General features: G+C 47.3%; 1 protein-coding gene across 1 annotated transcript; it reads left to right on the top strand.

Moving 5' to 3' along the window:
• Positions 1-6550: 6550 nt before the first annotated feature.
• On the top strand, positions 6551-12976 carry LOC131900202 (cancer/testis antigen 55-like). The gene is made up of 5 exons (XM_059251552.1): positions 6551-6572; positions 6888-7072; positions 8446-8587; positions 10602-10723; positions 12700-12976. The coding sequence occupies exons 1-5, from the start codon at positions 6551-6553 to the stop codon at positions 12904-12906; spliced, it is 678 nt and encodes a 225-aa protein (XP_059107535.1). The 3' UTR covers positions 12907-12976.
• The last annotated feature ends 413 nt before the right edge of the window (positions 12977-13389 follow it).

Below are 13389 nucleotides of genomic sequence, written 5' to 3'. Positions count from 1 at the left end.
ATGTCATCCCAGCCCAATTGCTGCTGAGGACCATGTGTGGGTCTGCGGCCCTGCTGCAACTGGGGTCTGCAGTGTTGATGTCTGTAGCCCATGTCACCTCAGGGAGCCATGGGAATCACAGGTGATGGGGTCACAGGGCCATGCTGAGCCAGCTCTGCCCTTCTCTGGCCCTAGGACCGCTGGCTCTGCTCCTCACTGGACATTGCATTAAGAGAGCTGGCCCGACCCTCATGGCAGAGCTGCTCCCCCTCCCCTTGTGCTCAGCAGAGAGGGCCCCACCCCTCACCACCTGGAGGGGAGAGTTCACCTTGATGGCATGGTCATAGGGGACCTGGCTCCGCCCCTTGCCTGAGGGTGGTGGCCTGATGGCCTGGAATGACTAGCTCAGCTACCACCCAGGCCCACAGCTGGGCCTGGGATTGCCTCATCCTTACATCTACCCCATCCAGGACCTGCTGGAGCTTGTGAAGGGACTGGTCCTGTGGAATGATAACATCAATACCTCCGTTACTGGGAGAGGCCACAGGGTATCCAAGAGGAGTTCCGGTGAGGATCCAGTGATGATGGTGTACCAGAAACCAGAGGCCTGGAATCAGACCAGGGACTCATGGCAATGAACATTGGCTAGTAAAGCTGATTGGACAAAAGGCTATATACTGTGTGACACACCGAGGCTCCCAAGGGCACCAGAACAAATGAAGAGGTGTGGAGAGGCAGGAAAGATGGAGCTCTAAAGAGGGTATTTTTGTTGTTGTTATTTTGTTTTTTCTTTTTGTTTGTTTGTTTGTTTGTTTGTTTGCCCCCTTGGTTGCTTGTTTTGTCTTTTTTTTTTTTTATTTTTTTAGTTTCATTCGTGGGAGGTCACTAAATGGGGGGATGGGTGAATGTGAAGGGACCAGGAGGTGAGTAGAATTGGGGTGCATGTTGTGAAATTCCCAAAGATTCAAAAAAGAAACTTTGTTAAATTAAAAAAAGAAGCAGTATTTCTTGAAGCTTGAGATCTGTCAATATATGGCACCTGAATTCCACTTGCTCCCAGTCACATAAGTGACACTGAACTCACGTGATGTGAAACTTTCTTGACACTGTTCAATCATTCTAAGGTCAGACTTTGAATTTCTTCCAGTGTCTGATCAGAGCTTCCACATAGAGGGATAGTGTTAGTGGACTCAGTCTGGAGCTGAAGGCTGCTCTGTGCAGGTCTCCTCTGGCTGGCCCGTCCCCTGCCTTCTCTCTCTCTCTCTCTCTCTCTCTCTCTCTCTCTCCAGTTCTTTCACATTTTCAGTCCTGTTCTCAGATGTTTGAAACAGAGTCTCACTATAGAGTCTCGGCTGCCCTGGACTTCAGTAGGTCCAGCACGTTGGCATCGGACTCATAGAGGTCTGCTGGTCCAGCCTCTGGAATGGAAAGGCATTTGCCACCGTGTCCAGCATATTCTCACTCTTTTTTTTCTTTAGTTATTCTTCTCTCATGTCTTACATCCTGACTACAGTTTCCCCTCCCTCCTCTCCTCCCAGTTACCTCCCCACCCCATCCACCCTCACCCAGACCCACTTCTCCTCTGTTCCCCTTCAGAAAGGACAGGCATCCCAGGGATATCAACTAAGTATGGCATATCACGTACAACAAGACCAGGCACATTCCCCTAATATCAAGGCTAAAAGAGACAACCCAGGAGGAGGAAAAGGGTCCCAAAAGCAGGCAAAAGGGTCAGAAACAGACCCTGTTCCCACTGTTAGTTGTCTACAAGAACATCAAGCTACACAACCGTAACATATAGGCAGAGGACCTACGTCAGATCCATGCAGGCTCCCTGGTTGTCGGTTTAGTCTCTGTGAGCCCTTAAAGTCCAGGTTAGTTGATTCTGCGGGTCATTTTCTTGTGATGTCCTTGACCCCTCTGGCTCCTACACTCCTACCTCCTCCTCTTCAGCAGGATTTCTGAGCTCTGCCTAATGTTTGGCTGTGGGTCTCTGCCTTTGCCTCATCAGTGCTGGGTGAAGCCTCTCTGGTGATGATGATGATAATGCTAGGCTTCAGTCTAGGAGGACAGCAGTCATGTACATTTCTATCCTAGGTTTCTGGGCCATCCTGCCTCTGGTTCCTGGTCCTCCAGGCAGTGTCAGGTGTAGGCTCCTTCATGTGGCATGGGCCTCCAGTTGGACTATAGGTTGGCCACTCCCAGAAGTTCTGCCCCACATTTACCCCAGCACATCTTGCAGGCAGGGCAGATTGTAGGTCAAAGGCTCTGTGGCTGTGTTGGTGTCCCAATCCCTCCCCTGGAAGCCTTTCCTGGTTACAGAAGATGGTTGGTTCAGACTCCGTATCCCACATTCCTAAGACTCTCTGATACTTATATGGTTCTGGTTGTGGTGTTGTTGGCTGCACTGGTTACCACATGGAAAGGTCACCGTCACGACAGCACCCAATGGTGCTTTTTAGAGCTTTATTAGGAGGGAAAGGGGGGAGGAAAGAGGGGATCCAGGTCTGTGGGGTGGAGCAGAGCAGAAGAGAGCAGAGAGCAGAGAGGGAACAGAGAACACAGGAAGAGAGGGTAGGGGTCCGTGTCTGGCTTTTTAAGGCAGGGATTGTGTGGCCATGCTACGGGTATGTAGTTGCTAGTGTTGATAATGTAAGCTTCAAGACCCCCGAGCCTCGCACGTACAGGATCCTAACTACTAGGACAACCCTAGTAGATTCCTGGGAGTTTGTTTCCATTTCATTGCACTAGGTTTCTATCTCACCCCTGAAAAGTGCCCCATTTCTAGATGTCTCTCCCACCTGATCCCTCCTGTTCCCATGCACACACGTTCCCAGGCACCTAGGAAATCTATTCTATTTCCCTTCTCCAGGGAGATCCATGGATCCCCTCTTGAGTCTTTCTTGTCATTTAGCTACTCTGGGTCTATGGATTGTAGCATGATTATCCTTTGCTTTACAACTTATGTCAAATGACCGAGAAGCACTTAAAGAAATGTTTAATCTCCTTAGCCATCAAGGAAATGCAAATCAAAATGACTCCGAGATTCCATCTTTCACCTGTCAGAATGGCTAAGGTAAAAAACACAAGGGACAGCTCATGCTGGTGAGGATGTGGAGCAAGTGGAACACTCCTCCATTGCTGATGAGAGTGCAAACTTCCTACAGCCACTTTGGAAGTCAGTGTGGCAGTTTCTCAGAAAACTGGGAATCAATCTGCCTCAAGACCCAGCTATACCACTCTTGGGCATATACCCAAAGAATTCTCAATCATACCACAAGGACACTTGCTCATAGCAGCTTTATTCCTAATGTTCATAGCAGCTTTATTCCTAATAGCCAGAAATGGAACAACCTAGACGCCCCTCAACAGAAGAATGGATAAGGAAAATGTGATCCATTTACACAATGGAGTATTAGTCAGCGATTAAAAACAATGACCTCATGAAATTCTCAGGCAAATGCACAGAACTAGAAAAAAATCATCTTGAGTCAGGTAATCCAGACCCAGAAAGACCAACACAGTATGTACTCACTCAAAGGGGATATTACCTTTAAAGTAAAGGATAATGTTATTCTCACTCTTATATTTTCTTCTGTCTAACACTCTCCTTTCCACCATGACACTCGGTCACATCCTTGAAGTGCTGTTGTTATAATAAGCCTCATTCCCAAGGGGTGTTTATGTGTTGGCTTTCCTCTGAGGACACACCACTGCGGGTGTTTTACTTCTTTTTGTCACCGTTTGCGTCAGGTGGGCTTTCCTCAGGCTACAAGAAAATTAAGCCACAGGGCAAAGACAGTTGCCTATTTTATTCACTAATTCGAAGTTTAGCTGAGTCTGTGGCCCCCAGGGTCTTGGTAACCAAATGAGGAAAGACAAACTGCACATCAGGTTTCTTGCAGACTAAGGCTAACAGTGAATGGGTTAGCAATGAGAATTCGAGGGTTCTATGATAATGCACGACTGCTCTCCATCAAAGGAGCTCCAGCTTAAGTGACCAACGTTGAACATGGCTCAGATGTGACCTACGCACAGGACCTATGTCCCAGGCACCCTACAAGGCTCCTAAGTGAATTACTTTCTGGAGCCACACCCCTTCAAGAACACTACCTTGCCAAACTGTCACTTAGTCACATGAACTCCACCACTACTGCTGCCACCGCCACAGACCCTGTTAAACACCATCTAACCGCTTATCGGCCCATCTTTATGCTGAGTGCACATTGGATTTTGTTTGTGCACCCAGGGGCACCTTTCTCCCACAGCACCTATGCCAGAGCTCTGGTCTTCCCAGGAAATATTGCAATAATAGCTTCCCAACCATTCTTTGACTAGCCCAGTGTAGTAGAACATTATTATTTTGTTTTTGTTTTTGTTTTTGTTTTTCGAGACAGGGTTTCTCAGTGTAGCTTTGCGCCTTTCCTGGGACTTGCTTTGTAGACCAGGCTGGCCTTGAACTCCAAGAGATCTGCCTGCCTCTGCCTTCCGAGTGCTGGGATTGAAGGCATGCTCCACCACCGCCTGGCTTAGAATATTATTTTAAGGTTTTTTTTTCTTTTTTTTTTCTGTATGTGTGTGTTTTCTTTGTTCAACTCTGTGAAGCTCTGTTATTGTGCCTGTGTGAAAAAGGAAAGGCAGGGCAAGCAGCCAAAGAGAATATATAGAAGGAGACTCCTGGGAAGGGAGATCGAGGAGCCAGAGAAGGAGGAGGACATCAGGGACCAGCCACCCAGCTACACAGCAAGCCCCGGAGTAAGCGTAAGATTTAAAGAAAAAGGAAACTGGTAAGAAACAAGCCAAACTAAGGCCAGGCCTTCATAATTACAAATAACCTTCCATGTGTGATTCATTTGGGAGTGGGTGGTGGGCCCCCAAAAGAGTAAAACAACAAAACAAAGAAACAAACAACCCAGCATTCACAGGGCAGTACATTTCCACGATGGTCCTATGGTATGGGCATAATGAGTAGAAGGATCCATGTTTCCCCCTTCCGTGCCTTCCATTGGCCAGTGGGGCATTGTGAGCACATGCAGGGCTCTCATTGGTTGGTGGGTGGAACAATGCCAGCTGGTTCCCAGGCTCTCTGGAGAGGTTGTGGACCAAAATCCCGCCCAGCTGCTGAGGGGGTAGGATGAGCCTGGGAGTCCTGAGGGCTGCCTAGTAGCCATCTGGTACCATCTCCCAGGAATGAGGCAGAAAATCAGGAGATAACACCATGGGGGTCACAAGGTCCAGGCCTTCATGCTGCTGTCACAGTGGTATCAGCAGGCTGTACCGAAGCATAGTTTACTTCTTGCAGTGGAAGATTGATTCTATTGAAAGAAACTGGGAACATCTGAAAGGTACTCCCCAGGCACCCTTGGTGCCCAAACTTCACTGCAGGAGACACCCCAGAAAGGCTCTCCTCAGCTGTGAGCAGGGGGGTGGTGGTAAAAGATTAGTAGAGGTCTGCAGCTGTCCTCAGTGGCTGTTGACTGGAAGGATGTCCCCAGGTACCCGTGAGTTAGGTGAACATTGAACCATGTACCAGACCCTCTTGGTGGACCTGTGCCAGAAGCATTTTGGCCAGTTCACACCAGCTGGGACAGAAAAGGTCCCCGAGAGCCTTTCTTCTACTTCTGGGAGCAGGAAAGCACCCACATTTGATTGTGGATTCGGGTTCAGTCTTGGTTCCCATCCTGGCTTGTATTTGAGGCAAGAAGGGAGTCAGTCCCAGGTCTTTGCCAAGTGGGGGAGAGCAGGGGCATGATTGAATGATGATCACTTTGTTCCTGCAACTCGAATCTCACTTTTAGTGTGCACTCAAGCAGAATGGGTGAAGACCTGTGTGTGGGTGGGAATCTAGGACAATATAAGAAGCTTTGCTGAGGCGAATGGCATCCAAGCTCTGAAGTCATTTGAACTTGTGTCTGCTGTTTCCACGTACAAAGCATGTGCTCAATATTCATGAGCAATCCTTCAAGGGAAACCCCAGTCTTGCCATGCCCATCCTTCAGCCTTTTGGGTGTGAGGGCAGGAGGGTCAGAAGTTTGATGCCAACCTTAGCTGCATATTGAATGAGCCCTGGGCCTGTCTAGGGCCATGGTGTGGGCCTTGGCCTCAAGAAACCAAATCCATTCCATGAATTGTCTGGATGGAGTGCTGGGCTGGAGCCTAAGGTCTTCTGTATGATAGGAAGTCACTGTGCAACTGAACTTCAACTGGGTCCTTTCCTCACATTGGAATTCTGACTCAAGGTCGCACCGTGTTGCCCAGGATGGTCTGGGACTTGATTTGCAGCTTAGGAAGGCCTTGAACCTTTGATTCTTCTCTGTCATTCTCCCAAGTAGCTGGCTTTACAGAGTTGTGCCCACAGGCCTATCTCTGATGAGTCCTTAAACTCTCCCCAGGCTGTCTCTCACTGTGGTGACTTATTAGACAACACTTTACAGTAATTTTGGTCCTGGAAAGAATGTTCACCCACGGACCTGGAACTCTAAGGTGTACAGGACACTCACAGTTGTATGAGGTTGACCTGTTTGTACCTGCTAATGTGCACAACAGAAATCAGGAGACATAATTGCGCAACATGGTCAGAGAGGAGAAGAAAAGTACCAGGGACAGACCATCAATGATGAACACTGTGGTTCTAACCAAGGCTATCTAGTTTCCAACTCATGCCCTTCACCAGGGTCCTCCTGTGTAGAGCACGGCAAAGCCAGGATTTGAACCTGGACATTGTGCCTCCAGAACCCTGCAGAGGTGCTCCTCATGCTTCCAGCCCCTTGCATGGGCTCCTCAAACAAGAAGCATTCTGTTTGAAGAAGGACGTGTTTGCGTACCATGTCATCTTGGGGGAGAATTCTTTGGAGTGGGATTGTGAATCTGAGATTAATTCATGGCACCTGCCATGTCCCCATCCACAGGGGAAGCCAACACCAAGATTGTGAAGGGTACTGTGACAAGTTGTGGGGACAACTATGGCTGGATCGAGAACTGTGTCTTTTTCAGCATTGATGCTATGATCGGCCCTTCGCGTCTGCGAGTTGGAGATAAAGTCGTTGCATTTGTGGAGGAACATCCACTATCATATGACTTGAGAGCAATCGAAGTAAGCTTGGCATACTCTTTTCCCATGGAGCCTTCAACCTTGCTATTGCCCTTTAAACTAATATAAACTAAGCTCTCCAGTGCCCATATAGTAGTGGCTGTCATGAAATTCAAAGTCCCCTGTAGCTGCAGGCTCTTCTTTGCTTCTCTCTCTCTCTCTCTCTCTCTCTCTCTCTCTCTCTCTATATATATATATATATATATATAATGTGACACTATATGATCCTACCAGAAACTACCAGAAGTCACTGACAATCCACTGGCTTCTCCCATTTGGGCTGTGATATCTCTGAGTTGTAAAGTTTAGATAGAGAGTCATGAACTATAGCACAGAGAAGAGATTTGATGAAATTTCCTGCTAACTTGGCCGCACTAATTGATCTCCTAGCATGAGACCGTCTCTTTCACAGTACTTGCAAGGGAGGGCTCTGAACATCCAAAGCCTTGCAGATCTTAGAAGGGAAAAGCAGCCTGAAAATTCTCTTGGGAGCTGGTGGAAGTCTTCAGGAGAACGCATCCATTTTTATTTTCCTACAACCACGGATCAATCAGGCACATTGTTACTGTTTGCATAGCAAGCAAATTGGGACTCTTAAGAAAAGGAACACACAAAGGCTTCGTGGCCCATTGTCCCATCACCACCTTTTGGACCTTTTGACAATCAGTGTTAAGTACAGCTCTTCTTGCCCATGCGTTCAGTAGGAATACAAAGAGAATCTTACACTAATACCTAACTCACCCATGTATTACGGTCCTTTTTCCTATCAGAGTTTATTTACATCTGAACATTCAACAAGACTGGGGTCAACTATATGCACACACAGAAGAAGGGTGAATATCTCACTGTATTCCCTTCCCACAAAGTGGAGAAACCTTTGTGCCTCTAATGTATTGAAAGGCTGCCTCTATGGTCCTCACAAACTACTGAATCTGTCTGCTTTCCCTGTTGTGTTAAGGGAATGGGAATTGTGATAATGGGTCCTGGACGTGAGGTTTCTGGTAGGATCATTGGGCACTATGGCTATCAAGTTGTGTGGCATCTGGGCACAGACAGGTCTGTGGTGCAGTGGATCTTCTACCTAGAGCCTAACAGGGTGGTAGTGAATAGACGAGTTCCTGGTACTTCAATCCTCGAGAAAGCCAATTTGAGAGAAATAAAAATGGAATTGGTAATGACAGCTGGAAAGAGCCCAGTGGAGAAAGACTTCCCAATGAGCCAAGCCGTTTGCAACAAAGGAGGATGTCTTAAATCTGGAATCTTCGATTCCCTCAGGGCCGTTCCTAGCTCAGCCCTTCCACAGGCAGTGGTTTAGCCATCCACGTCTCCAGTTTGTTTTTTGATCATGTTTTTATTGCTGCTTCCCCATCTTGTAGGTATGTGTTTTAATCGAAGATGACAGGCCTAGAGAAGCCTACTCCAAGATCCGTGAATTATCCGTGTGTGTTTCCAAAGTGAGGAAAGATAATATCTGCCTAGCGGATGAATACTACTTCTATCTGGACAGCATTTCTAAAGGTTCGATTTATATGTTTTAGACGTGTCACGTTTAACACTTTGAGGGATTGGAACTGACATTGGTTTGGCTGCAGCGCACTCAGGGATTCTTTGTTATTTGTGACGGGTCTTGGGCACTGAAAGTAAAGTGCAATGCAGCTTTGAGCAGCAATGTTCCTAAAGATCACACTATCATTTACTAGGTGCTAGGTATCGTTCATTAGGTGAATGCAGAGAGTAAAATGTGGACAAAAGTTTCATTCATGTGGGTATTTAACTCTGATAGCAAAATTATTACAAGTGCATACAAATCTGTACATTTCTTAACGTTTATTTTTAAATTGTGTGTGTGTGTGTGTGTGTGTGTGTGTGTGTGTGTGTGTGTGTTTTCATCTGTGTACATGAGTACAGTTTCCTACAGAGTTGAGAAGAGAGTGTCAGATCCCCTGGACCTGGAGTTACAGGTGTTTCTGAGCCACAGAGAAAGTATTTTTCAAAATATTAAGATGTGCTGTGGTCAGAAAGATGGAGCAGGTGTTTAAGAGCCCATATTTCTCTGCAGAAACCCTGACTCTGGTTCCTACCACCCCTGTGTATATGCAGAGAGGTAGAGAGAGAGAGAGACAGGGTGAGGGATAAAATGAGAGCAGGAAGAAAGCAAGAGAGGAGGAGAGAAATGAGACGGGAGAGAAAGAGGGAGTGAGAGAGGAAGGAAAAGATTTGAGGAGGGAAATAGGGAGAGGCATGTAGAGAGAGGGACTGAGAGAGGGAGTCAGAAAGGCAAAGAGAGAGAAGGACAGAGAGGGAGAAGAGAGGAGAGGCTTAGGGGTGTAGAGAGTCGGATATGAGAGAGTGAGCCGAGGAGAGGGAGAGAGTGACAGAGGAAAAGAGGAGGGAATGAGAGAGACAGGGGGAGGGAATAGAATAGGGGAGAGAGCTGGAGAGAGAGAAGGGAGAGGTAGGGAAAGAGGGAAAGTGAGAGGGGGAGAGATAGAGATCGAGAGAGACAAAGGGAAAGAGAAATGGGGAAGTAAAGAGGGAGGAGAGAGAAAAATAGAGACTGAAGGGCCTGGAGAGATGGCTCAGAGGTTAAGAGCACCAACTGCTCTTCCAGAGGTCCTGAGTTCAATTCCCAGCACCCACATGGTGGCTCACAACCATCTCTAATGGGATGTGGCACCATCTTCTGTACACATAATGAATAAATAAATCTTTAAAAAAATAGAGAATGATGGAGATAGATAATGGGGGAGGGGAGGGGAAGAGAGACATGGAAGAGAGGGAGAGAGAGGCAGTGAGGAGGAGGGAGGGAGAGAGAATGAAGGGGAGAGAGTATGGGAAGGAGGAAGGGAGCAGGGGGCAAGAAAGGGATAGAGGAGACAGAGAAAGGGAGAGTGGGAGAAATGGGAGAGAGGGAGGGAGGGAGAGGGAGGGAGATGGAGATAGAAGGGATGAGAGAAAGGATAGAAAAGAAGGGGGCAGAGAGAAAGAGAGAGGGGAGAAAGGGAGAGAGAATTAGTTTGTCTGAAGACAGTCTGGAATACTTGAGACTCTGTCTCAAAAAGAGGACTCTGAATGTGACCAGTGAAATGGGTTGTGATGTCATTGTCCATTTGCTCACTTGACTCGGCTAAGGGGATGGAGCAAAACCAATGTCTAAAACTTACCAATTTCTGAGCCTAGCGGTGGTGGCAAATGCCTTTAATCCCAGCAGTCAGGAGGCAGAGGCAGGCAGATCTGTGAGTTCGAGGTCAGCCTGGTCTACAAAGGGAGTTCCAGGACAGCAGAGAAGCCCTGTCTCAAAAATCCAACCAATCAAACAAACCCAAAAGAATTATCAATTTCCATTCCGGCTGGAAGATTCATAAGCCGTCTGTACTTTACACCTAATACTCACTTTATCATGGTATTACAAGTCAATGTAACCAGTGAAATTTTACTTGACCAAAGTTAAAATGTAATTGCTTTTATCCAGAGCCTTCTAAAGATGAGACTGGAGCTAGATGGTAGAATTTTCAACTCAATTTTCTTTTAGCTATCTTAGGTTTTATGCCTTATGAAGGGGATTGGTTAGATATTGAGTATTCTTTGGAGCGAAGATCATCAAAGATCACAATACACTCGTTGAAGGCCACGAAGTGTAGGCACCTGCAAGAGGTAAGTGCTTTTTGATATTGTTGGCTTGTTTCAAAGCCTCCTTTGGTGGTATTTGGGACTAGCTGTCTGTCGGGTGTGCTGGGAAATAGGAACATATGCAAGAATTATCTCCTTGGCCCATTTATTTAAATGGTAGGACTCTGTAAAGAAGTAACTAAAGGTAACAGAGAGCATACATACACATCCTTCAATTCTGAGTCACAGGGCTTACTACGAGAACTGTCATGTGGGACATTCTAAACACAACAGGAAGAAAGATGAGCAGTCCAGAGAACATTGCTGGAAAAGCTGGAATGCAAAGTGGGGCTGTAGCTAGAGTTTTCCTGCCTGGCCCACAGTCAGGACAAATCTCTGACACCCGCCAGTCCCACAGCCACTCAGACCCAACCAAATAAACACAGAGACTTATATTCGTTACAAACTGTATGGCCGTGGCAGGCTTCTTGCTAACTGTTCTTACAGCTTAAATTAATCCATTTCTATAAATCTATACCTTGCCATGTGGCTTGTGGCTTACCGGTACTTTACATCTTCCTTGTCCTGATGGCGGCTGGCAGTGTCTCTCTGACTCAGCTTCCTGTTCTCTCAATTCTCCTCTCTGTTAGTCCTGCCTATACTTCCTGCCTGGCCACTGGCCAATCAGTGATTTATTTATTGACCAATCAGCAACACATTTGACATACAGACCATCCCACAGCACTTCCCCTTTTCTTTTCTTAAAAAGGAAGGCTTTAACCTTTACATATCTCCAAAGTCAGCTTGGTATATTTGGGAATTTGGGCGTAGCTTCTCTTACTACTTCCTGCTGGAGGGGGGCGCTGTATCTTATGGGGACACAAAGAATATTTTAGGATTATGGAGTAGTCCATGAGGGTGTATCGTCTGAGCCAGTTGCCTTGAAACAGTTCTGGATGTTGGATCATCTGGGCCATGGTGTCATCGGAGACCTTTCAGGTGGTCTTGGCTGGTCAAACCTGATGTATCTTAATCTGGAACAAATCCATAGCCTCTGGCTTTCTGTGGAGAGAAAAGCAGAGTCTCCTTTCCAAAGCAACATATCCTTACATCTAAATTTTGAAGTCAAGGTACCTTTAAAATATAGATTTTGGCATAACTCAACAGCTTTTGTAATCAAATGTTTTTCTTCAGTTCTGAATAACAAAGAGAACACAATCCAAATTCTCTGTGTGGTAGCCACCTTTACGTGGCTTATTTTTTTATATTAGCTTGAGCCTATTGCTTTAAACTGCAGCCTTCTAAGCCTGAAAGGGCGCTGGCGCTGTGGCTGCTGGCTCCGCCCAGTTCAGCTTCCCAACATGGCGGTGGTGGTGGTGCGCGTTTACCGCCAGCTCTGGGAGCTATCATGGGTCAATGCTTTTATCCAAGCAGCATGCAGCCCAGAAACCTCTGTTTTTGTTTTGTACTAGCAAAGGCTAAATCCAGCACGCAGCTTAATGTGCCACTTGCAGAGGCCTCATTCCTGCCATAGGGCGGCAGGTCAAGCATGCAAGCTAGGAACCCCATCCCACAGCATGGGGCTGGGGCTGGGGCTGGGGCTGTGGTTCAGCTAGCCTGAAATGAGTCTCCAACAAGGTACAGATGACATCATGTGCTTGAAGAGTGCCGGGGTGGGTGGGTGGGGGGTAATAGTCCATTTCCTGCTGTTTTTCCTTTTCAGTCAATCCTTGATCTGTCCACATTAACCACAGGGGCTAATGGCCACTGATGACTAATATTTAGGACATGGTCTCTCACCAGCAGGACAGACCACCAGAAGAGTCTCCTCTTTAATTGGTGTGAGGTTGGAGCCGGGGAAGGAAGTGGGTGACACACACCCCAGTGTTGGCAGTGTAGCAGGTAGGACAGGACACAGCGACACAGTGGGTCAACAAGTGTTTGGAGCTAGAGTGTGGAGGGACAGAGGCTGTCCAGGGACCCAGTTTTCCCACACTCACTACCACGCTTTCTCTTGACAGGTCTGCGTGACTAGTATCCACGAACAACAAGGAGTGCTGAATCACACCATCTTTTTCACCTTCCACTCACTGAAGTGCCCCGTGGGCTACACCCCTCTTGTAGGCCATGTTGTCAACGTGGTGGTAGTGCAGAGCATCCGGCCCAACTACAACTGGAGAGCAGTCTCCATGACGCCAGTGAACAAGCTGTACAGGCTAGGGCCCTGAGAATCCCTCTTCCAGTTACTCCTACAAGAAGTGGAGGGCCTCAGTTAATACACACGCTTATGTTTTGTTATGGCCTCTCTACTGCTTAGATCTATCTCCAGGGAGCATGCGCTCACTGTGGGCAAGGGCTTTACCCCTGGAACACATGCTCAAGCTGCCTCTTGCTGGCAGCAATATCAGCTTATGACCTGAGCTGAAGTCCCCACTTCTGAGACCAGCAGTGGACCAGTGCTGCCAGTGGGGCTGGTTTGTCCAGGAACTAACGTGTAGGGCAAAGCATTTGACTGGAAGCACCACGGCCAGATGCTGCATGGGTTTAATTTGGAGTCTCCTCGTGGGGTGTGTTGGTCATTTGCCCACAGCAGTTTTCACCTCCTACACCTACTCAGTTTGTTACATTTATTGTTTGCCTGTGGCCCGTCTTCCCATGCTAGACTCTAAGTGTTCTAATCATAGCAAACTCTCCAATGGAAGTTCAGAAGG

The sequence above is a fragment of the Peromyscus eremicus genome, chromosome X, assembly GCF_949786415.1.
Source record: "Peromyscus eremicus chromosome X, PerEre_H2_v1, whole genome shotgun sequence".
Classification (NCBI taxonomy): domain Eukaryota; kingdom Metazoa; phylum Chordata; class Mammalia; order Rodentia; family Cricetidae; genus Peromyscus; species Peromyscus eremicus.
Note: the sequence above shows the minus strand (reverse complement) of the source record. Positions and strands in the feature narration are given on the sequence as shown.

Coding starts and splice junctions, on each gene's coding strand:
- LOC131900202 (XM_059251552.1), top strand. CDS start 6,551: ATGGTCAGAGAGGAGAAGAAAA. Junction 7,073..8,445: donor ATGACTTGAGAGCAATCGAA/GTAAGCTTGGCA, acceptor CCCATCTTGTAG/GTATGTGTTTTAATCGAAGA. Junction 8,588..10,601: donor TCTGGACAGCATTTCTAAAG/GTTCGATTTATA, acceptor ATTTTCTTTTAG/CTATCTTAGGTTTTATGCCT.